The sequence below is a fragment of the Muscardinus avellanarius genome (genome assembly GCF_963383645.1).
Source record: "Muscardinus avellanarius genome assembly, chromosome: 4".
Taxonomy (NCBI): domain Eukaryota; kingdom Metazoa; phylum Chordata; class Mammalia; order Rodentia; family Gliridae; genus Muscardinus; species Muscardinus avellanarius.
The window spans coordinates 119,069,292-119,092,306 of NC_137789.1; the positions used below are offsets into that span (position 1 = coordinate 119,069,292).

The 23,015-nt window shown below is 55.2% G+C and overlaps 1 protein-coding gene across 2 annotated transcripts in view; it reads left to right on the plus strand.

The window, feature by feature from the left end:
- The window catches only part of UNC5B (unc-5 netrin receptor B), a gene marked incomplete at both ends in the record, with an annotated part of 78,207 nt that overhangs the window by 52,729 nt on the left and 2,463 nt on the right, over positions 1–23,015 (plus strand). Inside the window, 14 exons of one of the 2 annotated variants that reach the window (XM_080694675.1) lie at positions 8,121–8,345; positions 12,233–12,376; positions 12,838–12,941; positions 13,996–14,176; positions 14,638–14,805; positions 15,445–15,609; positions 15,831–15,863; positions 17,790–17,984; positions 18,229–18,618; positions 19,287–19,374; positions 20,699–20,867; positions 20,978–21,211; positions 22,235–22,384; positions 22,746–22,910. In XM_080694675.1, the coding sequence (XP_080550801.1) occupies positions 8,121–8,345; positions 12,233–12,376; positions 12,838–12,941; positions 13,996–14,176; positions 14,638–14,805; positions 15,445–15,609; positions 15,831–15,863; positions 17,790–17,984; positions 18,229–18,618; positions 19,287–19,374; positions 20,699–20,867; positions 20,978–21,211; positions 22,235–22,384; positions 22,746–22,910 (2,411 nt within the window). The remainder of the gene's footprint in view (positions 1–8,120; positions 8,346–12,232; positions 12,377–12,837; positions 12,942–13,995; positions 14,177–14,637; positions 14,806–15,444; positions 15,610–15,830; positions 15,864–17,789; positions 17,985–18,228; positions 18,619–19,286; positions 19,375–20,698; positions 20,868–20,977; positions 21,212–22,234; positions 22,385–22,745; positions 22,911–23,015) is intronic. The other variant, XM_080694676.1, reaches the window with a different exon arrangement.

Here is a 23,015-nt window from a genome sequence, read left to right on the forward strand (position 1 = left end):
GTTTAAGGGAGAAAAAGGGCAAGCAGGGATCGCTATGGGGGAGGGCCCAGGCAGGCCTGGAGAGCCGGGGGTGGTGGTGGGTGGCTCTGAAGCATCCTTCAAGGTCAATTTGTCAGCATCCAGGTCCATCTGTCATGGCTGGCTTCAGGGTGAAGGCAGCAGGCACCAGGGGGCCTCCCCAGGCTGGACCGAGCAACTGAGTTTTTGGTAGAGTCTGAAATTCCTCCTCAAACTCAACTGTGCCCCATCTCTAGAGGGAGAGAGAAGCAACCAAATAAAAAGCAGGTCCCCTGAGGCCTGAACCTCAGATAGGGGCAGCAGTGTTGACGTAGCTATCCCTAGAAAGGACCCACTGCCCTGGTCTGGTTGGAGCTCTCGGCATGTCCAGGGAAATACTCGTGATGGGCTAGAAATGGGGTGTGTGTATGTCTGTTAGTGTGAGCATGTTGGGGCTGGGCAGGCTGCTCCTGAAGATCTCCTCAATTGGGGCACCCATTAGCTTAGGTGAGTCTTAGGTGGGTCAGGCCACCATGGAAGAGAGGGCTAGTGCAGGGTCAGGAAGCTGAGACCCCTCCCCTTCCCCCTCAAGCTTATGAGTTTTTTTTTTTTTTTTTTTTTTTTTTTTTGCTGGTCTGGGGATAGAACCCAGGGGCATTCTACTTCTGAGCTACATCTCCAGCCCTATTTTTTATTCTTTATTTTGAAACAGAGTCTCGCTGAGTTGCAAAGGGCCTCACTAAGTAGCAGCTGAGGCTGTCCGTGAACCGTGATGCTCCTGTCTCAGCCTCCCAGATGCTGGGATTGCAAGGGTGCACCACCACTCCTGGGCCCCTCATGAACTAGATGGGACCCAGGGGCATTTGACCTCCAAGCTACACACCCCTGCACTATTTTTTATTCTTTATTTTGAAACAGGGTCTCACTAAGTTGCAGAGGGCCTCACTAAGTAGCTGAGGCTGTCCATGAACCGCCATCCTCTGGTCTCAGCCTCCCAAATGCTGGGATTACAAGCGTGCCCCACCACGCCCGACTCCATGAACTTTTAAGAGAACAGAAACAGTGAGCTAGCTGCTCATTGGTCCCTCAGGGCCGCTGTGGTTGAATATAAGAGCTGATTGGGTTTCTTAGCTGTGACCTTGAGCATGGAACCTTAGGCTTCTCTGAGCCTTGGTTTCCACCTCTATAAAATAGAATACCTATTGAGGCTGGTTGCATGGATGACATGTGTTATCCCCTTAAGACATAGATTTTTGAGTGCTGAGTGTGGGATTTATGGTCCTTATCTGAAGCAGGATGGATGAGAGGGCTTTGAATTCCTTGTCTAAGAGATGGGGAAGGGTAGTGGAAAGACCTTCCTCAGGGCCTAGGTCTCCAGGTACAGTGACCATCAGACCTGTCATTGATATAGGCCCTAGAGGGACCGAGGCCCAGACTGCAGGAGCCCAGTAGCCAGAGGAAGTGTCTGGAGGGAGAGGGGGTGGAGGGCAACCTTCCCAGATGCCACTGGAGGCTGAAGTAGACGTGTCCCTCCTTACTCTGACAGTAATGGGGCTCCCCTGGCCAGCTCCTGGTGCCTCGTTCCAGCCTCCGTCAGCTCCATCACTTGCCTCTGGGTCCTCAGAGGGAGAGACCCCTTCAGGATGCAGGCTCCTGGCCCCGCTGGCCATCTCAGCAAGGCCAGTTTCTGTGGCCAGCACTGGAAGTGGCCTCCTGGGCAGGGACAGGCCTGTGGAGGGTGTGGGAATGGTTGTGCAAGGGGCCTCCTTTGTTAGGAGTGACTTCGCACCCTTCAAGCTTGCCAGCCAGTCCCCATTCGTCATCGGTAACAACGGCCATTGTAACCACCACTGGGCGGGGGCTGCTGAACCCCTCCGCCACAAGGAGCCAGGGCCAGATGGAGGAAGGGCTTTGTGTCCAGGGAGGGGTCTGTGCATGTGGGGCTGTGTGTTTTTAAAACATAATAATAAATGGGCTCCTCTCCCCCTACTCTGCGCACCCCCCACGGTGCAGGGCAGCCAGGCAGTGAATGGAAGATTTTCCATGCCATGGGGGGTCAGGCCTGGCGAGAATTAGCCCGTGTCCAGGAGCTAGAGAAAGACTGATTGCAGATGATGAATGTGCCCGGCGTGGGCGCTTCTCTCTCCTCACCTCCTGCCTGGCCCCTTCTCCCCTCCCAATCCCTCCACCAGCCAACCCTGGGGACACTTGGCCCTGCCCAGCTGCAGATGCCCTCGCTCTGGGGCTGAAGAAACTCAGCATGGGGTGTTAAGGCCCTACCCACCAAACCACAGCAGCCTGGCAGAGACCAGTTGCATTGAGTTCTACCCTGGGCCCAGCAAATAAGATCGTAAGCACCTACAGCCCTGTGTGGCTGGGCTTTTTTCTGGGCCCTGTCTCCTTTCTTTAGCCCTAAGTCAGAAACAGGGTTCTGATGCTGAGCTGTCCATTCGCTGTGTGACATTGCATCAGTCTCTTCCCCTCTCTGAGCTGGCAGAAGCCAGGGCTCAGGGGACCGTACACCAAGGAACTTGGCGGTGTGGGGTGTCAGGGCTGCCACGCTCAGCTAGGTAGACAGTTGCTGCCTGTCCCTCGATTGTGCTACTAGTAAAGCACATGTACATCTGCTCTTTTGGCTGACCTTCACAACATATCCAAGTTGACAGGGCAGGAACTGCCTCCCCTTTTATAGATGGGGAAACTAAGGCAAGGTTTCCCATGCAGAGCAGGGGTTTGAACTGGGTCTGGTGACTATACCCATCCAGTTTGGTAATGGCTGGAACCTCACATCCTCATATAGCAAATTGCAGCTGAGAGTAAGAAAGCCTTTTCTAATGGGTGACTGTGTCTAAAGGAGAACTTGGCGGTGGTGAGCTCCCCACCCCTGGAGGTATGTAAAAGTCGGCCAAGGAGTTGCTGTTGGATGAGCTGGCCCTTTAAGTAACCTTCATAGATACCTCATACAGGTCCAGGGAGATTAGAAGGGAGGTTTGAATGGCTCCCCTAGGAGGTCGCACCCAGGAGCTGGTGGGCATTTTGATCCTGGTGGGCATTTTGATCCGAGGCCAGGGATGGGTGGCCGGGGGCGTGACTGGAGACCCCTGTAGCCAATGTTTTCTCCCCCAGACCCCACCCAGGCCCTGTCTTAGAGCCACTGAATGTGCCGAGGTTTTGAGCAAGGAATAGCAATGGTGAGAAAGACAGCCCTACTTTCAGCACATGCGCTTTATGAAGAAAAACGACTCACCAGGGATCTGAAGACCTTCAAGTGTTAGAAGCAGCCGGGCATGGTGACGCACGCTTGTAATCCCAGCATTTGGGAGGCTGAGAGAGGAGGATTGAGGTTCACGGCCAGCCTCAGCTACTTAGTGAGGCCCTTTGCAACTCAGTGAGAACCTATTTCAAAATAAAGAATAAAAAATAGGGCTAGGAACCGAGCTTGGTGGCACACACTTGTAATCCCAGCATTTGGGAGGCTGAGACAGGAGGATCGCGGTTCACGCACAACCTCAGCTACTTAGTAAGGTCCTTTGCAACTCAGTGAGACCCTGTTTCAAAATAAAGAATAAAATATAGGGCTGGGGTTGTAGCTCAGAAGTAGAATGCCCCTGGGTTCCATCCCAAGTGACACACACACACACACGCACACACACACACGCCCCATGTTAGAAGCAGAGTAGGGCTTGGGAGAGTGATGCGGCCATACTCCTCATTTTAAAGATGGTGGCCTGAGAGGAAGGCCACCTAGAATGTCAGTCCTTTCGGGTGCCGGTGCAGAGCTCCGGCGTCAGTGGCTAGCTTTGCCTCCTGTCCCTGTCTCGTAGCTACATCTGTGCAGGGGTGCGTCCTGGTTCATCGCTTCATCTTAGGATAGCTAGACCATTCCCATATGCAGCTTTAAAGGCAGGTTGCATTTTTGCAAGTGAGTTCTACTAGTAGAAAATAAAAACTTTACATGGAAGATTTTCATGCCAGCAGGAAATCCAGATCCGGCTGGCAGAAGCCAGGTCTCCTCCTGGAGGAGCCCGTCTCAAGGGTTTATGCTCCTTTATAAAGATGGAGCCATGGAGAGGGTGTCACCAGGGAGGCGGAGAACCAACAGATGTGGCTCTAAGCCTGGCTTCCTCCCACTGGCTGAGTGACCCTTGTTGTCCCCAATGCCCTGTGTCTTCATCCATAAAATAGAAAATCATCCCCACCTTGTGAATCGTGAGGAGGTGAAATGTTCGAAGCGCCTGGCACACGGCATCTATAAATGCCAGTTTCCAGTTCAGCAGAGTTCAGGAGACACATTCCCGTATCAGATGACCTGAATCTGCTCCCAGGCTCTGCCACTTCCTAGCTTTATACCTGGGTGACAGCTATTTAAACACTGTGATTCCCAAACTGTGGGCCAAGTCACCCCAGCATGCTGCAGGATATTTTTAATCTCTAAGGGAAACAGTACGGGAAGCCGTCAGACTCTGCAGCGACTACTAGCCCAGTGTAGCACACAGTTTCAACATTACATCACTCTGCCCTCCCTGATTTGGCACTGTATGTTTGCAAAGCTGAGATTTTGGCACTTGGGAGTACCCTGCAACAAACAGGGGTGGAGGTGGCTACTCCGAGGCCATGGTTTGAGAAGTGGTGTAGCCCCTACAGGTGCCTGTGTTCTCATTAGTGTGACATTGTGGCTACTTAGCAGAGATCAAAACATACTTTTTTGCTTCAATTTATGCTAAGTATAAAAAAATTACTTGAGATACTAAAGATCAAAAAAGTCTGGGCATCTCCGAGGCTGGGGGCTGTCACTGAGGGGATAGCAAGCATCCTCTGAGGGGTATTTGGCAGGATGAGTCTCCAGGACCCCTTATTCTACCCCCAGTGTGGCACCATAGGACCTGACTTGGGTCACTGCCATCTGGACCACCAATCGTGCCCCTCTCAGCCTCCAGGACCACGGAGAAGTCAGCAGGGCCAGCTCGGCTCTGCGCAGGCCAGCATCATCCTCACACATACACACACCACGTTATTTAATTTGCACTCATGACATCCCTACTATACACCAGTCAGCACGGAGTCCCCCACGACCCCTCTGGGGAAGAATCTCAGGTGACCTTGATTTGTTTTCGGGTCTCCTGGCAGTGTGTGTCCCCCAGGACACCTGGGCTGTGGGTGTATGGGCAAGGGGACAGCAGCTACGTAGTGAGGCACCGCGGGCACGTTACAAAGAGGTGCTGATTGTCACAGTTGGCCCACACCCCTGCCCTAGCGGGGATGAAATGAGCACGCCTGTGTGGGGCAGAGCTGTGGGGTGGGGCGGGGCGGGGCGGGCAGGCCGAGGCCAGCACTAATGGATGTCTAATGTTTGCTCTCAGTCGTATCTGCCCCGCTTTATAAATGAGCCGCATTAGGGTTATAAAATGAAGTCATAAATACGGCCTGCAGTGCCGCAGAGAACCAGGGCAGCCAGGGCTCGGGTGGCATGCACCCACTTAATAAATTCCTAACTGTTGGGAAATTCTTAGTGGTCTTGAGAAAAAATTTAAAAATGACTAAGCTACCGAAAACCAAAAACAGCCTAGGCACCTTTGGCAGGGCCAGCTCCCCCTATTTCATAGAAGGGCTGCCTGAGGCATGGAGAGGCTAGTTCACACCTGGTGCCCCAATCTGCCTGCTCATAGGTGCCCGACTGGCAGGGAGACTGCAGTGGCTCTCAGGGTGGGCCTGGTGGCCCAGGCCACTGGAAACAGTTTACAGCACCCAGGGCTATGACTCAGTCACCGTGGCCTCTCCCCCTTGGCTCCCCGCGCACCCAGACCTTAAAGCCCTTGATGTCCCCAGATGGAGTGCGTCTCCTGCCTGGCAGAGGGGGGCAAGCATGAGTCCTGCCTGGCCTGGCCTTGGGAGTCCTCAGTGTCCACTAAGCAGGTGGCCTCAGGCCAAGTCACTGTCCCATTTGAATGGTCTTCATTTTCCTCAGCTTTGAACAAACACAATGGTCTCAGCCTTGCTGGTCATTTGGTGAGAGAGGCCATGGCTGTAGAGTCTTGGCCAGGGTCAGGCACTGTGAGGATTCCCAGGCTTGGGGATAGGCTGTTACAGAGCACATCCGCCCCAGACAACAAGTCCCCGCTGAAGTCGGTTTCTTAGGTCAAACCTGGACTCTGCCTTTTGCTGGCCATGTGACCTTGGGCAAGTTTCATCTCTCTGGGGACTAATGGAATACACCTCACAGAGTTGTTGCAAAAATAAGTTAACTACTTTAAAGTACTGCGAACATAGCACCCCTTGCCTGGTGAGCATTTGCTCTTATTTCAGTGTAGCAACAGGCGCCTACTATGTGCCAGGCCCTGCCTGGGTATTCATGCCATCCTCAGAGCCGCCACCCAGAGAAAGATGGAGAGGGCTCTTCCTGCTGCCTTCAAGGGGGAAGTAGCAGGGCAGGGTTGGGACACACACTCACTCACTCACATACACACACTGCCCAGGCCTGGACCCATTGCTATTCCATGTATTTTCTCCAGAAACCCCCAACTCCAGTGTTAACAGGATGCCCTGATCCACCAAGAGAAAACATAGTCAGCAGTGTTTCATTTGTTTTGTTCCTGGACAACCAGGTGTCCCCTGGCCCTCTGCCTGTGTTTGTTGGGGGAGGGGCTCCCGAAGGACACACATATCCTCCTGGACTAGGGGACCCCCTTTTGGTCTCCTGTACCCCAGCCTTGCTCCCAGAGACAGACACTTGGCTGGCGGGAGGACATCACACCACCCCACAGCTCCCTTCATTGTCTCCTCTGGAGCAGAGGAGGACAAGCACCCCACAGCTTGTCCCCAGCCACCTGATTGTTTGGCGTTTGGCGCTGGAAAGCCAATTTTCCTAAGTGAGTCCTAAGCCAATCGCAGGCCTGGCCTGGTTTCCCTGCTGAGCTGCCCTCTCCCTTCCTGTTTGTCACACCTCCCGAGGTGCTGTTCTTTCCAGGGACACAGGCGTTCCCATTTGGCCCCTTTGGGGGAGGAGAGTGCCCCGCAGGCACAGCCTGGCCTGTTCTCTGAGGTTTCCTCATCCATAGCTACTGCTGGGGTGGAAAGAGGCTTCCAGAGAGGCGAGGTTCTGGGTGGAGGCTCCCCCATGCTGCCTTTGCTGAGGCCTTGGGCTTTGTAGAGGAGCAGGCCTTCAGGGAGCCCAGCACCCAGGACGCCAGGCCTGGTGTTGTCTCCAGCCCATCCTACCCCATGCCTCTGCACACCCTAGCTGTCTCCCCACGTCGTCAGCCTGGCTGGCTGGGGCTGCAAAGGGCAGCTGTGGCTTCAGGGCAGAGCTGGCCTGGTTTGAGCTCGGCCTCTGCCGCTTCCAGCCCATCAAGTACTGTGGCATCACTAAGGGAAACAGGAGTGAGCCCAGGCAGGGCCAGAGCCCAGGTCAAGGCTGGGAGGGCTGTCCTGCCCTGAGCTTTTGCCTCACCTCCCTGCCCTCCCTGCCCCCCCTGCCTCCCTGCTGTGAGAAGTAGGATCCTGCAGCATCCCAGGCTGGGACAGGCCCAGAAGTACCACCTCTTAAAGCAGACAAGACGGGTGTGGTATAATTTTGGTGGCTGAGGAGACTGGGACAGGAGGAACACAAGTTTCAGGCCAGCCTGGGAAACTTAGCGAAACCCTTTCTCAAAATATAAAAGTGTGTTTTAAAAGGCCTAAGGATAAGCCAGGTGTGACGATGATGCATGCCTATAATTCCTATAGCCTGAAGGCTGAGACAGGAGGATCACAGATTTGAGGAGAGGCTCGGCAACTTAGTGAGAACCTGTTTCAAAATATTAAAAGGCTGGGAATGTAGCTTCGTGGTAGAAGACCCTGAGTTCAAGCCCCAGTACCAAAAAAGGGGGGTGGGTGTAGCTCAGTGTTAGAGGTCTAGCACCCTGGGTCCAATACCGGTAAAATGTGCACACACCCACACCCGCGAGCATGCAGCAGAATGAGGCCTTGGGGGCGCAGGCCTTGCCTGGCTACAGAGTGGCCCTCCACAGGTCCCCAGCTGTGTACCTCCGGCTTCCCTGGATCTCTCCACGACAGTCCCCAGGGTGGGTGAGGGGTGCCCAGGAGCCCCAGGCCTGTGGCCTTATGGACCGTCTCCCCCACTGCAGGCACTGAGGCTGCCAGCGAGGTGCTCCCAGACTCCTTCCCATCAGCGCCTTCCGAGCCACTGCCGCACTTCCTACAGGAGCCGCAGGACACCTACATCGTGAAGAACAAGCCCCTGGAGCTGCGCTGCCGCGCCTTCCCCGCCACACAGATCTACTTTAAGTGCAACGGAGAGTGGGTCAACCAGAATGACCACGTCACGCAGGAAAGCCTGGATGCAGCCACCGGTGAGTCTGCTGCGGGCCAGAAGGAAGAATTCACAGCCACGCAGCTCTAACATTCCTGAGTTTCCTATCTGGGAATCACTCGGGACTGGGATTTCCCCAAGTATTTGCCACAAGTGCCAGCCTGACCTAGGGTGACCATCTCCACTGCGTTCAATAGCACAGGTTCCTGGCTTGCTTCCTCTCCGTCTTGCTTTCTGTCTTTGCTGAGGGGAGCTAGCTCCAGCCTGGAACTGGGATTCTTTAATCTCCTAGTAACAGAGGGGCTAGGCTCCATCCCCCAGCCTGGCAACCAAGGCACCAAACCAGGACTCCCTGCCATCCTTGTTTCACAGGTTCTGTCTGTTTGTGGAAATTGATACTGTTTTCCACTCACAATAATGATCCATTTGCTTATAAAAATAAATTGCAACTGGGCGTGGTGGCACACACTTGTAATCCCCGCACTTGGGAGGCTGAGACAGGAGGATTGCACAGGTTCGAAGCCAGCCCCAGCTACTTAGTGAGGCTCTCAGGAACTTAGTGAGACCCTGTTTCCAAACAAAGTATAAAATAGGTCTGGGAGTGTAGCCCGGAGGGAGAAAAGCCCCTGGGTTCCACCCCCAATACCACCCAATAAAAAAGTAAATAAATAAATAATAGCTTAGGTACTAAAAAAAAAAACCAGAAAAATCAAGGTTAAGACAGGTTGAGTATCCTTATCCATATGCTTGGGACCAGAAGCATATCGAGTTTTGGAGTTTTTCAGATTGGATTTTGCATAGACTTCACCAGTTAAACATCCCTAATCCGAAAACACAAAACTCAAAATGCTCCAAAATCTGAAACCTTTGGAATGCCATTTTTATACACTCAGAAAGTTTCAGTTTCTGGTGTATTTCCAATTATAGACTCGGGATGCGAGAGTCTTCAATGTTAAGTAAATAATCATACCAGTGGGGCTGGGATGCCCCCACATCCTGAGGAAGAAAGGATGGGACCCAGGAAGCACAGGGGCCCTTCCCCTGGTGCCGGAGGAGGCAGGACCCCACTCCTCAGCCTCCCAGAGATGCACCCCAGGGCTCAGCAGGGGACCCTATTTACAGCGCAGAAAGCCTTTCCTAGCGCTGAGGATAGGGGCCCCACTGCTGTCCCCTGGTGGACTCCTGCCCATACAGGGTGCCCTGCGCCAGCGGCTCCCACCTACACAGCCTGGCCCAGCATTGCTCAGCCTTAATCTTGTTATTTCCTTCTTTTCCAGCTCCCTTCTTTGCCTCCATCTCACCTCCTCTGTTATTTCCTTCTTTTCCAGCTCCCTTCTTTGCCTCCATCTCACCTCCTCTCCTCCTTCTTTTTATGTGTCTTTGCATAAGTGTTTCTGTGTGTCTCTCTCTCATCTTCATTCTTTTTCTCTGTCTCCCCTCGACGTTCTCTCAACTTCGTTTCCTTCTCTCTCTCTCCTTCAATTTCCATTTTGCCACAAAAAGTCCAGTTTTCAGATCCATCCAGGCTTAAAACCATACCCCAGAATGTGCATAACGCCTGAACTGTTAACCTCAAAATGGTAAAAACAGGCCAGGCGTGGTGGCACACGCCTGTAATCCCAGTACTTGGGAGGCTGAGATAGGAGGATCACAGGTTCCAGGCCAGCGCACAGTAACTTAGCGAGGCCCTGTTTCAAAATAAAAAATAAAATAGGGCTGGGGGTGTAGCTCAGAGGCGCAGTGCCTCTGAGTTCAATCCCCAGAACCAGATACACACAGACAAAAAGGTTAAAGTGGTAAGTTGTATGCGATGTGTATTTTACCATAACTTTAAAATAATTTTAAAAAATGGATTTGAAGTCCCATTTGTACCTCAAATCTAAAAGTCAGAAAAGGAATTTTTAAAACAAACACACAGAAAACCCTCAAAGCCCACGTGGTCCTACCCTCTGGCTGTGTGGTTTGAGGCAGCCTCTCCAAGCCCTGGGTCCTTCTGTCAGTAGAAGGCTTGAACGAGGATGGAACCAGGCAGCGTCTGTGCCTGCCGAGCAGGAGTCAGAATGCAGCAGGTACCTGATAAGCACCATGTGCTCTGTCTCCTTTGTGGGTTGTTCTTGGCCTCTTTCTCTTTCTTTTACAACCAATTCTTACTTTTCTCTTCCCATGCCCCTCTGGCCTATATTAAAGGTCAGCTGTGGCGGTCCAGGCAAAGCAAGGAGAAGTGTGCCTGCTGGGGCCCCTCGTGGATGATTCGTCATCGTGATAATAGCCCTGTGGTCATTAGTGAGAGCAACAGAATGGCTCTAGCTCCCCTGCCACCAGGCACACAGGGCCTGCCGGCTCTGGAAATTGGGGCACTGTTGTGGGCCAGGCCAGGAGGCACCGGCCAGCTGCCAGCTCCTACCACCATGGGTGTCCTGGCCCAGACACTGCCTGCCACTTGGCCACCAGAATCGGCGGGCAGCCTGGTGCTGAGCCAGCTTTGGGACACCGGGCCACACCGTGCCCAGCTCGCCGCATCTCCTTGCTGGTGGTGTAGACCAGGTGTCCAGCCTCGCTGGGCAATGGCCTCCCTCTCTCTGCCAGTAAAGCCTCAGATGGGCAGTCCCTCGAAAGGGCCCAGGCCTGGATTCATAGCCCAGAAAATAAGAGGCAGGGGCCCTGCTCTCCAGGCCACCTGGTACTGGAGCCCAAACTCCAGGCAGACCCTGCCAGTAAGCAGAGCTGCTTCCGCACCACCCATCCTGCTGCTGGAGACCCCCAGCTGCTCCGGAGCAGATCCTTGGCTCTCAGAGTGGGGCTCTCCTCACTGTCTGGGATCCTGGGGCAAGGACTATCCATGACAATGGAGGAGTCCCAGCATTGACTTCACTGGGAGGGGTCCAGAGAGGCACCTGGTGTTCAGGCACAGAACTGCAGCCTGGGTAAGACACCTGCTAATTGTCACTCAGCTAGCACTCTAGCTAGCAGCTTGCTGGGGGACTTTGGGTCTGCCACCTACCCTCTCTGGGCCTCAGTTTCTCCAAACATAAAAGGAATTTCTAGATGAGACCCAAATAACTTGCCAGAGTAAATCTGTATCTAGCCTAGGCTGGGCGGGGTGCTATGACGAAGTAATGGCCTTGAGTCTTTAGAGCTTACCTGGGTGTTTTGCTGTGGTGAGGGAACTGAGGCTTAGAGAGGTCATGTAACTTAGCAGTGGTTGCACAGTTTGGGGTGAGGATGGGACCAGGTGTCATAGGACACAGCCCAGCAGGGGAGCACCTTAGAATTCTGAGACAGGAGAAAGTCAGGGAGGCTTGTTGGAAGAGAGGGTCTTAGTCCTTCTCCTCCGGGACTAAGTCAGGGAAAAGTGTCACAGAGAGAGTAGAACTGGAAATGGCAGCTCTGAGTCGTGTGTGTGTGTGTGTGTGTGTGTGTGTGTGTGTGTGTGTGTTACTGGGGATTGAACCCAGAGGCATTCTACCTCTGAGCTACACCCTAGACCTATTTTATTTTCTTTTTTGAAACAGGGTCTCGCCAAGTTGCAGAGGCCCTTGCTAAGTTGCTGAGGCTGGCTGCAAACATGGGATCCTCCTGTCTCAGCCTCACAAGTACTGAGATTACAAGTGTATTCTACCGCACCTGGGCCCAGATCTGGGTCTGTACACTGAAGAATCTGGAGATGTTGCCGGGTGGGGCAATGACGCACCGTGTGTGCATTTGAAAAGTGTACCCTCGCTGCAAATGGTTTAGAGGGGAGCGAGGGCCTGCATTAGCTACTGCAGCGTCCAGGCCGGGGCTGCATGACCAGCTGGGAGCAGAGGAGAGAGGAGCAGGTGGAATTGAGAGGCACTGGGCAGAAGAGGCTGCAGGGCTCAGGTGGGAGAGAGCTGTGGTGTCTGTGGCCCCATCTTCCACCTGCCCTGACCGCACTCTCCTCCCCAGGCCTGCGGATGCGAGAGGTCCAGATCGAGGTGTTGCGGCAGCAGGTGGAGGAGTTCTTCGGGCTGGAGGATTACTGGTGCCAGTGTGTGGCCTGGAGCTCCGCAGGCACCACCAAGAGTCGCCGGGCCTACATCCGCATTGCCTGTGAGCCTCCCAATCCCCTACCTGATTCCCAGGCCCTTCCCTTCACCATGAGTGCAGAAAAGGGGATTCCACATCTGCAGAAACCTCCTCCAGCATTGCTGGCTGAAGATGCCCACCACAGAGACGTCGGGTACCTGGATGCTAATAGATGGTTCCTGGACTCAGAACCTGGGCTACCTCAGGCCCCAGAATTTCTAACAGCCCTTTAAATTTCAAAAGGAAGCTAGTGGCTTCCTTCCCCATCCTGGGCCACATGTAGTTAGAGCATCCCAGAGTCAGGGTGAAGAACTCCCTTCCCTCAGCCCCACCAGGTCAGAAAAGAAACCTCCCAGGGTTGAGGCCCATTCCCGGTGCTGCACTGCCCCCCAGTGGCTACAGTGGACACTTCAGGTTCCCATCGGGTGGGGTGTGTGTGGGGGGTTCCTTCCTGACTATTTTCTGGGACCCTCTCCTTCTCTCAGACCTGCGCAAGAACTTTGACCAGGAGCCTCTGGGCAAGGAAGTGCCCCTGGACCACGAGGTTCTCCTACAGTGCCGCCCACCAGAGGGGTTGCCCGTGGCTGAGGTGAGCAGGGAGAGAGGGAACCAGGCAAGGCAGAGGCTGGCCAGGCCTGGTGCTTCCAGCAGCCAGGACACCATTGCCTCCCAGTGTCACAGACGGGGGAGGAGGGGCAGGGTTTGGAGTCTCTGCAGAACCTGGCACATGCCAGATCCCACAGCGACCTCCATAGGTGTATCCCGCAGAAAGGGCAAAGCTCGGGCAGGGATCCCTACCTCCAACCCCCTCCCATCCTGAGCCCAAGGCCCAGCTTTATGCACCAAGAGGTCTCGCAGTATGTGCCTCCACCCCATAGGCTGGTGACCCCTTCCCCATGCCACACAGCCTTTGGGTCCCTGGACAATGCCCACACTGCTTCCTCTCTTGCCACCCTGTCTCTGCTGGAGACACACTCCCTCTCCCCACTCATGCCCCTGCCCTGCTGATCCAGGAACTCCAGCAGGTGGTGGAAACATGTCAGCTTTGCTCCTGGGAACCCAGCAGACATCCAGCTCTGGATCAGCCGGTTGGACCCCAAAACCTCACACTAAGCTTTCAGCCTCCCCTCAGTTCTCACTGGAGAATGGGGTCAGGGGGGGAAAGCACCCTGTGCGCCCCAGCACAGCTGCCCTGAAGGCAGATGTGGCCACCCCTGTGGAGCTGGGACACAGCTGGCTGGGTGACATGGCTACCAGCAGGTGGTGCTCCTGAGCCCAGTGACTTGCCTACAAGCCCCAGCAGCAGAGCTGGTACCACGGCTGAGCTTGTGTGATGCTCGTTCTGAGCCAGGCTTGTGAGCCCCACCAAGGCCAGTGCGGGGTGCTATGCATTTCCCATCTCACAGGTGATCAAATGGAGGCCCTGGTGCTGTCTCCTTCCAAAACTGCCTACTGGTGAATGGTGCTCGGCCAGGGCGCCTGCCCCATGTACATGGAAGTCCTACCTCGCTGTCGCCACCGTGTGGGGCACATGGACAGAACTGTACTGCTCTCGTTCAGACCTTGCCTTCCCCTCTGTAGTGGACCCACCCCAGGTGCAGGGGAGCAGCGCTGGGTCCTCACTGCCCCAAACCCTCCTGCAGGTGGAATGGCTCAAGAATGAGGACATCATAGACCCCACGCAGGACACCAACTTCCTGCTCACCATTGACCACAACCTCATCATCCGCCAGGCCCGGCTGTCAGATACGGCCAACTACACCTGTGTGGCCAAGAACATCGTGGCCAAACGCCGGAGCACCACCGCCACAGTCATTGTATATGGTGCGGGCACAGCCAGGGCGGGGCCAGGGCCTGGGCTGCCTATTCCACCACCCTTCCCCACCCAGAAGACCCTTTTGTCCTGGTAGAGTTAGGCACTGCTGCCAGCCTCTTTTGCTGATTCCCTGGGCCTCGTGGTGAGAGGGACAGAACAAGGTGACTATAGAATGTTGTGGGAAAAAGTCCTGTCCTGGAATCCAGGCCAAGTCCCAGGTCCCCTGTCACACCCCTCTGGGCCTTCATCTGTCTCGGCACAGTGGTCTGGGCATAGACAGTGACCTCCAGGTGCCCTGGTGCTCACCCTGCAGCCAGGGGTGCCTGCCAGTGTCCGTGCCTGGCTCTGCAGGCGAGAGGGGCCCAACTGGGGAGGCCAGGTCTCAGCAGTGGGGCCTCCTGGCAGGAGTAGTCCAGGGGGCAGCGTACTCCAGAATCCAGCCAACCAGGTGGTACTGCTGTCCCTGCAGTGAATGGCGGCTGGTCCAGCTGGGCAGAGTGGTCGCCCTGTTCTAACCGCTGCGGCCAGGGCTGGCAGAAGCGCACGCGGACCTGTACGAACCCTGCCCCGCTCAACGGAGGTGCCTTCTGCGAAGGCCAGGCCTTCCAGAAAACTGCCTGCACCACGGTGTGCCCAGGTGAGGGCCACTGGCCAGGATGCCCACATCCAGCCCCTCCCCAAGCCTCCCCACCTATGCAATATGCTCCTGAGTCAGACACCACCCGCTCCCCAGCACAGGCAGGAAAGGCACTGGCTCTGGGCTAGCCGAGGCGCTCAGCCTCTCACCTCCTGCTCTGAGCTACAGCCTGGGGGTGGGCTCTTGTCCCTGCCTCTCTGGCCTGGGTTCTTCCCTGTCCCCGCCAAGTTCCGGGAGAGCTCATACGCTGAGCATCCTCTCATTGTTAAGATATACCTTAGCCATTGGCCCCACCTGTCTGTCTTCCTTTTCCTGTCTGTGTGTCCCCATCTACTTACCTGTCTTTGCATATCTAGCTATGGTTTTCTCTCTTTGGGTGTGTGTGTGTGTGTGTGTGTGTCCGTGTGGCATCTTTACCCTGGGTCTTTGTCTTCCTGCCTGCAATTGTGCTTCAATTGCACAGGCTGGCTGTGCCAATGACCTCGGGCACCTCTCTGGCACAGGGCAAGTGTGTCATGGATTTCCCCGTGTGGCATGCGTGCAGCTCTGCTCCCTCCTTCCCATCATGGGTTGTGTGTGTGTGTTGGTACATTGCCACATTCTGCATGAATAACCGTGCGCGTGTGCCATGCTCCGCAGTGGACGGGGCGTGGACGGAGTGGAGCAAGTGGTCGGGCTGTAACACCGAGTGTACCCACTGGCGCAGGCGTGAGTGCATGGCGCCACCACCCCAGAATGGAGGCCGCAACTGCAGAGGGGCCATGCTGGACTCCAAGAACTGCACCGATGGGCTGTGCATGCATAGTGAGTCCTGGGCGCGGGGACAGGAGCGGGGACCCTAGAGCCAGGTGAGGGGCCCTTCCTCCCACCGCCAGCCCCGGCCTCTGTGCCCAGCCTGCAGTGGAGCAGCCCAGGGCCTCTGCCCACCCCACATCCATCATCTCATCTGCATATGTCTCCATCACCAGCTCTGCCACCTTTCCCTGTCTCCTGTGTCATTGCTTTCCCTTTATTTTCCTCAACAGATAAGAAAATACTAAGCGACCCTAAAAGCCACCGTAAGTTCATTTCATGACCGTCTTCTTTCTTGGGATTTGTGGTTCTCCTTGGCTGGTTTTCCTGGGTGGAGGGTACAGAGTAGGGAGAGTTCATGGTGTCCCCTACACCAAACCCCATGGGATCCTCTTGTACTGGTCACTGCCTGCGTCCCTGTCCTGTGTCACAGACAGGCAGACAGACTCTTGGCTGAGAGAAGGACCCTGGGACACCCCCTGGCCCTCCTGTTATAGGACAGGAAGCTGACTCTCAGAGAGAAGGAACTTATCCAAGGACCCAGCCAGGAAGTAGCAGAGCCAGGATTTGAACCCAGATATTTTTTGTGGCCAAAGCTAATGCTCTTAACCCCATGCCCTTGGCCTTCCTCTCTCAGAAGAAGACAGGAGATGGCCCCACCCCAGTGCCCTGCACTGTAACCCTAGCAGCTGGGCCACACCTCCTAAACCGCCGGTGACTCTCGCCACCCTGCATCAGCACCCCAGAGCTTGTTCTCCGGCCTCAAGAGGCCACGCTGCCGTGTGCCGCAATAATACTAGAGCAATAAAGCCTCTTCTGCAGATTGGGAATAATTAAACCACAATTTCCAAATAATTCTGAAATCATAAAATCAGAACTGAGGCCCTTGGCCCAGCCCACTTAGGGACCAGGCTGCTGGCTGATTAGAGTATAAGTCACCAGACAAGTGGCCCCTGAGCGAGCGAGGACATCGCGATGCACGGCCAAGCTGGGGAGGCCCCTGAGAGGTGTGAGCCCAGGGACGAGGGCTACTAAGGAGAAAGAGGGGTGCAGGCAGATGGCAGGAGTGAGCAGACATCCATGGTAGAAAGCCATGGCTTACTGTGCTGCAAGGCTCAGGCTGACCCCAAGGGCTTGGAGAACTTCAGGCAGGAAAGCCCCCTCAGGGCAACAGAGAGTAGACCGGTGCTTCCTGCTGCCCCCAAAAGAAGAAAGGGGGAGGCACAGCCATGTTGGCTCTGCCTAAGCTGGCCAGTGGTAGCCACTAGCCACATGTGGCTATTGAAACTCATGTTAACTTAGTTAAAATGAAGCCACATTTAAAATTCAGCTCCTAGTATTTGGGAGGCTGAGACAGGAGGATTGCAGGTTCATGGTCAGCCTTGACTACTTGTTAAGGCTCTCAGCAACTTTGTGAGACTCTGTTTCAAAATAAAGAATAACAAATAGGGCTGAGAGTGTAGCTCAGTGGGCAGAATGTCCCTGAGTTCAACCCCCAGTTTTGCAAATAAAATAAAATAAAATTCAGCTCCTCAGTTGCATCGGCCACAGTTCACTTGTTCAGTAGCCAGGCTTCTAGTGGCTGCATCCGGGACAGGGCAGATGTAGGATATTTCCATCATCATAGATGACCTTGGCCTTGCCTTCTTGGTCTTGACACCTTCTTGCCTGGCCATAGACAGTTATTTCCAGCTGCAGCCTTCTGCTGGGGCAGGATATGGGTTGCCCTGCCCCAGCCCCATCTTTCTCATCATCTGCTCAACCCCCCCATTGCATCACATCTCATTCCACTCCTCCCTCTGAGAGCTTAGGAGGGCTACCTACAGAGCCATCTGGGAGCCAGGACCTTTGGTCCCATAGAAACTACCACAGGCTCAGAGTGAGCTTCTGCAGTTTAAGTCTCAGCCCCAATAAGACAGCTGTATGTCCCCGTGTGGCTGGCGCAGACCCTGCCTCCTACTCGTGGGCACGAGTGGGCAGGTTGGTTCTTTCACTTCTCATTGCCACACCGGGAGGATGGTCATCAGGGCAGGAGCTCTGAGGCCATTTTACTGGAAGAGGTGGATGTAGAGAGGACTGAGGCTTGTGCAAGGTCACCAGCCAGCCACAGCTCAGCTCAGGCTGCCCAGCCCTGCCCCTCCCCAGCGACCCCGGGTCTGCTCCCCCCTCACATCGCCCTCCTGTACCTGCAGCCTTGGAGCCCTCGGGTGATGTGGCGCTCTACGCGGGCCTCGTGGTGGCCATCCTCGTTGTGGTAGCGATACTCATGGCGGTGGGCGTGGTGGTGTACCGCCGCAACTGCCGTGACTTTGACACCGACATCACCGACTCTTCTGCCGCCCTCACTGGGGGCTTCCACCCAGTCAACTTCAAGACTGCCCGGCCTGGTAAGGATCCAAGGATGCCCGGGGTGGCGGGTGTGGTCAGGTGCTCAGGAGGACATGGCAGCGGCCAGAGCTGGGGCTCCTGATGCCTCCTGGGATTCCTCCAAAGCTTGCTGCAGCGGGTAGTAATTGAATCTATTGCAGCTAGACATTCGGGTTGGCCAAGAGGGCCCTGGGCAGGAGCAGGGTGGAACTTGGCCAGTGTGGCAGGCCTGGGTCTGACCATCACCCCTGCCCACTCCTACAGGCAACCCGCAGCTCCTGCACCCATCCGTGCCTCCTGACCTGACAGCCAGTGCCGGCATCTACCGGGGGCCAGTATATGCCCTGCAAGACTCTGCTGACAAGATCCCCATGACCAACTCGCCCCTGCTGGACCCCCTGCCCAGCCTCAAGATCAAGGTCTATAGCTCCGGTACCACCAGCTCTGCACCTGGCCTGTCAGATGGAGCCAACCTGCTGGGGGTCCTGCCACCTGGCACGTACCCTGGCGATTTCTCCCAAGATGCCCACTTTCTGCACCTACGTAGCGCCAGCCTTGGCTCCCAGCAGCTCCTGGGCCTGCCCCGAGACCCGGGGAGCAGCGTCAGCGGCACCTTTGGTTGTCTGGGTGGGCGGCTCAGCATCCCTGGCACAGGTAGGCCCCTTCCCTGCTTGCCTGCTGGCCTGGCCTCAGCATCCCCCCTCTGAATGGCCCCAAACACCCATCTGACAGAAGATAGGGCTCTCCTGATCCCGTTTCTTAGATGGGAAAAGTGAGTCTCAGGGACAAGAGAAGTCCCTCTATAAAATAGAGAAGTCTGATTAGAAGACCTGGAGTTCAGGCCTACTTATGCCCTCTATAGGGCAGGGGAGCCTTGGGCCAGCCACTTTCAAAGCCTCAGTTTCTCTCTCTGTCCGATAATTAAGGAAGGATACTGCTACATAGTTCAACAATCTTACAGAATGCTATCCTGGGTTCTAGTGGCAGAAGGGGCAGGGTACCCATCTCAGTTTGCAAAAACAGCAGATAATTCCCCATGTCTTGCTTTGAGCTAGGCATGGAGCTGGCACTGGGACCTTCAGACCCCCAGAGGCCCCTTTGTTACAGGACAGGTCAGCTGTGGTCAATGATCTGGCCTTTCTTTGAATTCAGCCCCTAGATCCTGTCTCTTTACCCCTGGCTGGAGGACCACCTAGAGCTCAGATGTCTTTCAGCTCAGATGTCTTTCTCTCTGTGCCCTGAGCTAGAACTACTTTCTAGTCCCCTATTCTAAGCTCCCAGACATCCTCCCCCTCCCTCCACTGACCTTTGTCTCCCTGCAGGGGTCAGCCTGCTGGTGCCCAATGGAGCCATTCCCCAGGGCAAGTTCTATGAGATGTACCTGCTTATCAACAAGGCAGAAAGCACCCTGTGAGTAGAGACCCCAGCCTGACCCAGGCCACCACCTCCTCTTTCTTTCTCCCTACTGCCTGCCCTGACTGGGCTCAGATACTTCTATTTCCCCTCCTAACCCTGATCCTAAGGCCAGAGGTTGCCCTCCGTGGAGAGTGTTGATTGATCTCACCCTGCATGTCCACACTTACTCATTTTTATTTATTTTTGTGTGTGATCCTGGAAATGGAACCCAGGGGCATTCTACCTCTGAGCTACACCCCCAGACTGATTTTATTTTTATTTTGAAACAGAGTCTCACTAGGTTTTTGAGTGTCTCGCTACTTGATGAGGCTGTCCTTGAATGTGTGATCTTCCTGTCTCAGCCTCCCAAGTACTGTAATTACAGATGCGGCCCACCACACTCAGCTTCCATGTCCACGCTTAAAATGTGCAAAACCGTAACTCATAAAACTGAAAAGCAGTTGACAAACAGACTGCAAGGGGAAAAAGAGCTAATATCTCTACTATGTAAAAAGGTTTCAAAAACTAATAAGAAGAATTAGTATGAAAATGAGCCAAGAATATGACCACCAAGTGATGCTCTCTCCCTTGAGTGTACACACACACACACACACACACACACACACACACGGCCTGTAGTTTATGAGAAAACTGGAAGCTTTTTTTTTTTTTTTTTTTGATACTGTGGATTGAATCCAGAGGCATTCTAAACTTACACACCCAGCCCCTTTACTTTTTTTTAAGGATTTTACTAAGTTGCTGAGGCTAGCCTTGAACCTGCAATCTTCCTGTCTCAGCCTCTCAAGCACTGGTTACAGGTGTGCACCACCATGTTCAACTACAATCCACCTAATTTGTAGTCAAAGAAAACGATTGAAACTGCCATGAGATATGGGGATGGTTTTGTTTTGTTTCTTTTTTGTTTTTTTGTTTTGTTTTTGCTTAAGGAATTTGCAAGGATTCTTTTTGTTGTCATTACTGTTGTTTCAAGTGACAGTACCTTCTTGCTTCCAAGTGCCCAGGCACCCCACCCTCCTGACATGCTTGCAGAAGTGCAGATCAGAACCAGCTCTCCAGAGGGTGGTTTATCAAGAATGTTCTAAAAGTGCAGGACTTTTGAAACTGCACACAAAGATTCAGAGAATCTTTCAGGGAGAATATGACAACATGATAGCAAAACTCTGGAAATGACTTCCAGGTTTCTGCCATTTTCTGTCCCCCTTCATCCTCCTGGTGGAACTAAGCCCTGGGCGGCAGAGACCTGCCCTCATCATGGGCTGCGGGCAGAGATGGCGATGCAGCCGGCCTCCTCACCGCCTCCCCCTCTGCCCTGCCCCAGCCCTCTTTCTGAAGGGACCCAGACAGTATTGAGCCCCGCGGTGACCTGCGGGCCCACAGGCCTCCTGCTGTGCCGCCCGGTCATCCTCACCGTGCCCCACTGTGCCGAAGTCAGTGCAGGCGACTGGATCTTCCAGCTCAAGACCCAAGCCCACCAGGGCCACTGGGAGGTAAGGAGCCGGGCTGGGAGCCGCCAACTATCCCCACCTGCACCGGGGAGCCTGGGGGAGCGCCCCTTTCTCCCTGGCCCAGCTGGGATAACTATGCCCATCCCCTGCAGGAAGTGGTGACCCTGGATGAGGAGACCCTGAACACCCCCTGCTACTGCCAACTGGAGGCCAGGTCCTGCCACATCCTGCTGGACCAGCTGGGCACCTACGTGTTCACGGGCGAGTCCTACTCCCGCTCGGCAGTCAAGCGGCTCCAGCTGGCCATCTTTGTTCCAGCCCTCTGCACCTCCCTGGAGTACAGCCTCAGGGTCTACTGCCTGGAGGACACGCCCGTGGCACTGAAGGTAGGGCCCCCCAAGCCTGGCACGCTGTGTCTGCATCACCCCCAGCCAGTGTGGGACCTTCCAGCCTGCCCTCCCTCTCAGCCTCATTCAACCACTCGCAAATTCCACATACATTGAAATGGCCTCAGATCCTCAGGATGCAGATGCGGCCGCAGCGCCTGCCTCACCAGGCTGGACAGGGCAATCTTTTGAGGGCTGTGATGGGGGTCTGCCAGAGGCTTAGGAAGCATGAGATGGGGAGGGATCTAAGACAGCTGACCTCGGCCCCAGAGGACAAGAGCAGATGGGGCAGCCTCTGCTGAGGCACATGTGGAGTTCAGTAGAGCAAAGCGTACTAGGACATGCGAACGTGCAAGGGAGGGAGAGACAGCAAGACTCGGCTTCCCAGGGCCGAGGATTTTAGAATCCACCCTGCGGTGAAGGGGCTAGGCCTCTTTACAGGTGTTCTGGTGGCTAGGCTGCAGGGCTGGGTGGATGAGAGGCAAGAGGCCAGTCAGGAAGGTGAGGCTGGGCCCTGGGCAGTGGCTGTGGCTATGCCCAGAGATAAGGGCTGGATTCCATGGTAGGTCGTGGAACGGACAGACCAATGGCTGTTGGAGTGGGAAGGGGTGGGGGCAGAATGAGCAGAGGAACCCCTAGTGGGCAGGGGGAGGGGACTGGGCCTTCAGTGCCTCCAGGCTGGCCATGGCAGACAGGGAGCCTGTGTGAGCACCACCTGTTCCCACCAGCCTCAAAGCCCCTGCCCCTTCCTCCCCCAGGCCCCACCCTGTTCCCTGGGCTTCAGTCTCATCCTAACACTGGAGAGCACAGACTTGTGCCTTTTTAAACCCTTTCCCTCGGCATCCTTCCATCCACCGCTCTGCGAAGCCTCCTGGTCCTTTCCCATGGCCCCTGCCTCCCCTCACCAGGATGCTGTTCCTCCTTGTCTCCTATGACTGTCTCAGAGGCGAAAAGCCCCGTGGCTTGCAGCAGCAAGGACCCATGGCCGTGTGTGATGGCCCCCCTTCTCACTGCCCCCTGCAGGAGGTGCTGGAGCTGGAGCGGACCCTGGGCGGCTACCTGGTAGAGGAGCCCAAACCCCTGCTGTTCAAGGACAGTTACCACAACCTGCGCCTCTCCCTCCATGACCTCCCCCATGCCCACTGGAGGAGCAAGCTGCTGGCCAAGTACCAGGTGAGGACAGGCGAGGGGAGGAAATGTGTGCTCCTGGCCAACTATCCACACTGGTAGTCGCATCCCTGAGTCCCTGGGGTGTCCCAGCCCTGACACACATGCACACACACATCTTTAGTGCTTTCCCCTTCCCATCATGTCCAGCTTTCTCAGCTCCTTTCTGAAACCCAGGCCCTAGCCCCAGCCAGTCAGCTTAACAGAGGCTCCCCTTCCTCTTTCTACCTGGCTGGAAAGTCCTGAGCTCCCCCTCCCCAGGCCCAGGGCTCAAGCCTGCCTGGTCCCTCACCCGCTGCCCCTATTTCCTGGGGAAGGGGTGGGGCAGCTCCCTTGTCTTCTGGGCCCTGAACTTTGCCTCCTGCAGGAGATTCCCTTCTACCATATTTGGAGTGGCAGCCAGAAGGCCCTGCACTGCACTTTTACCCTGGAGAGGCACAGCCTGGCCTCCACAGAGTTCACCTGCAAGATCTGCGTGCGGCAGGTGGAAGGAGAAGGGCAGATATTCCAGCTGCACACCACGCTGGCTGAGGTAAGGGCTGGGGAATGCTGCCAAGGGCCCGGGGCTGTGGCACTTGGACTAGATGGAAATACCATCTCCCAAGCTAGAGGAGGGTCTTGGTCATTGTGGCTGGCA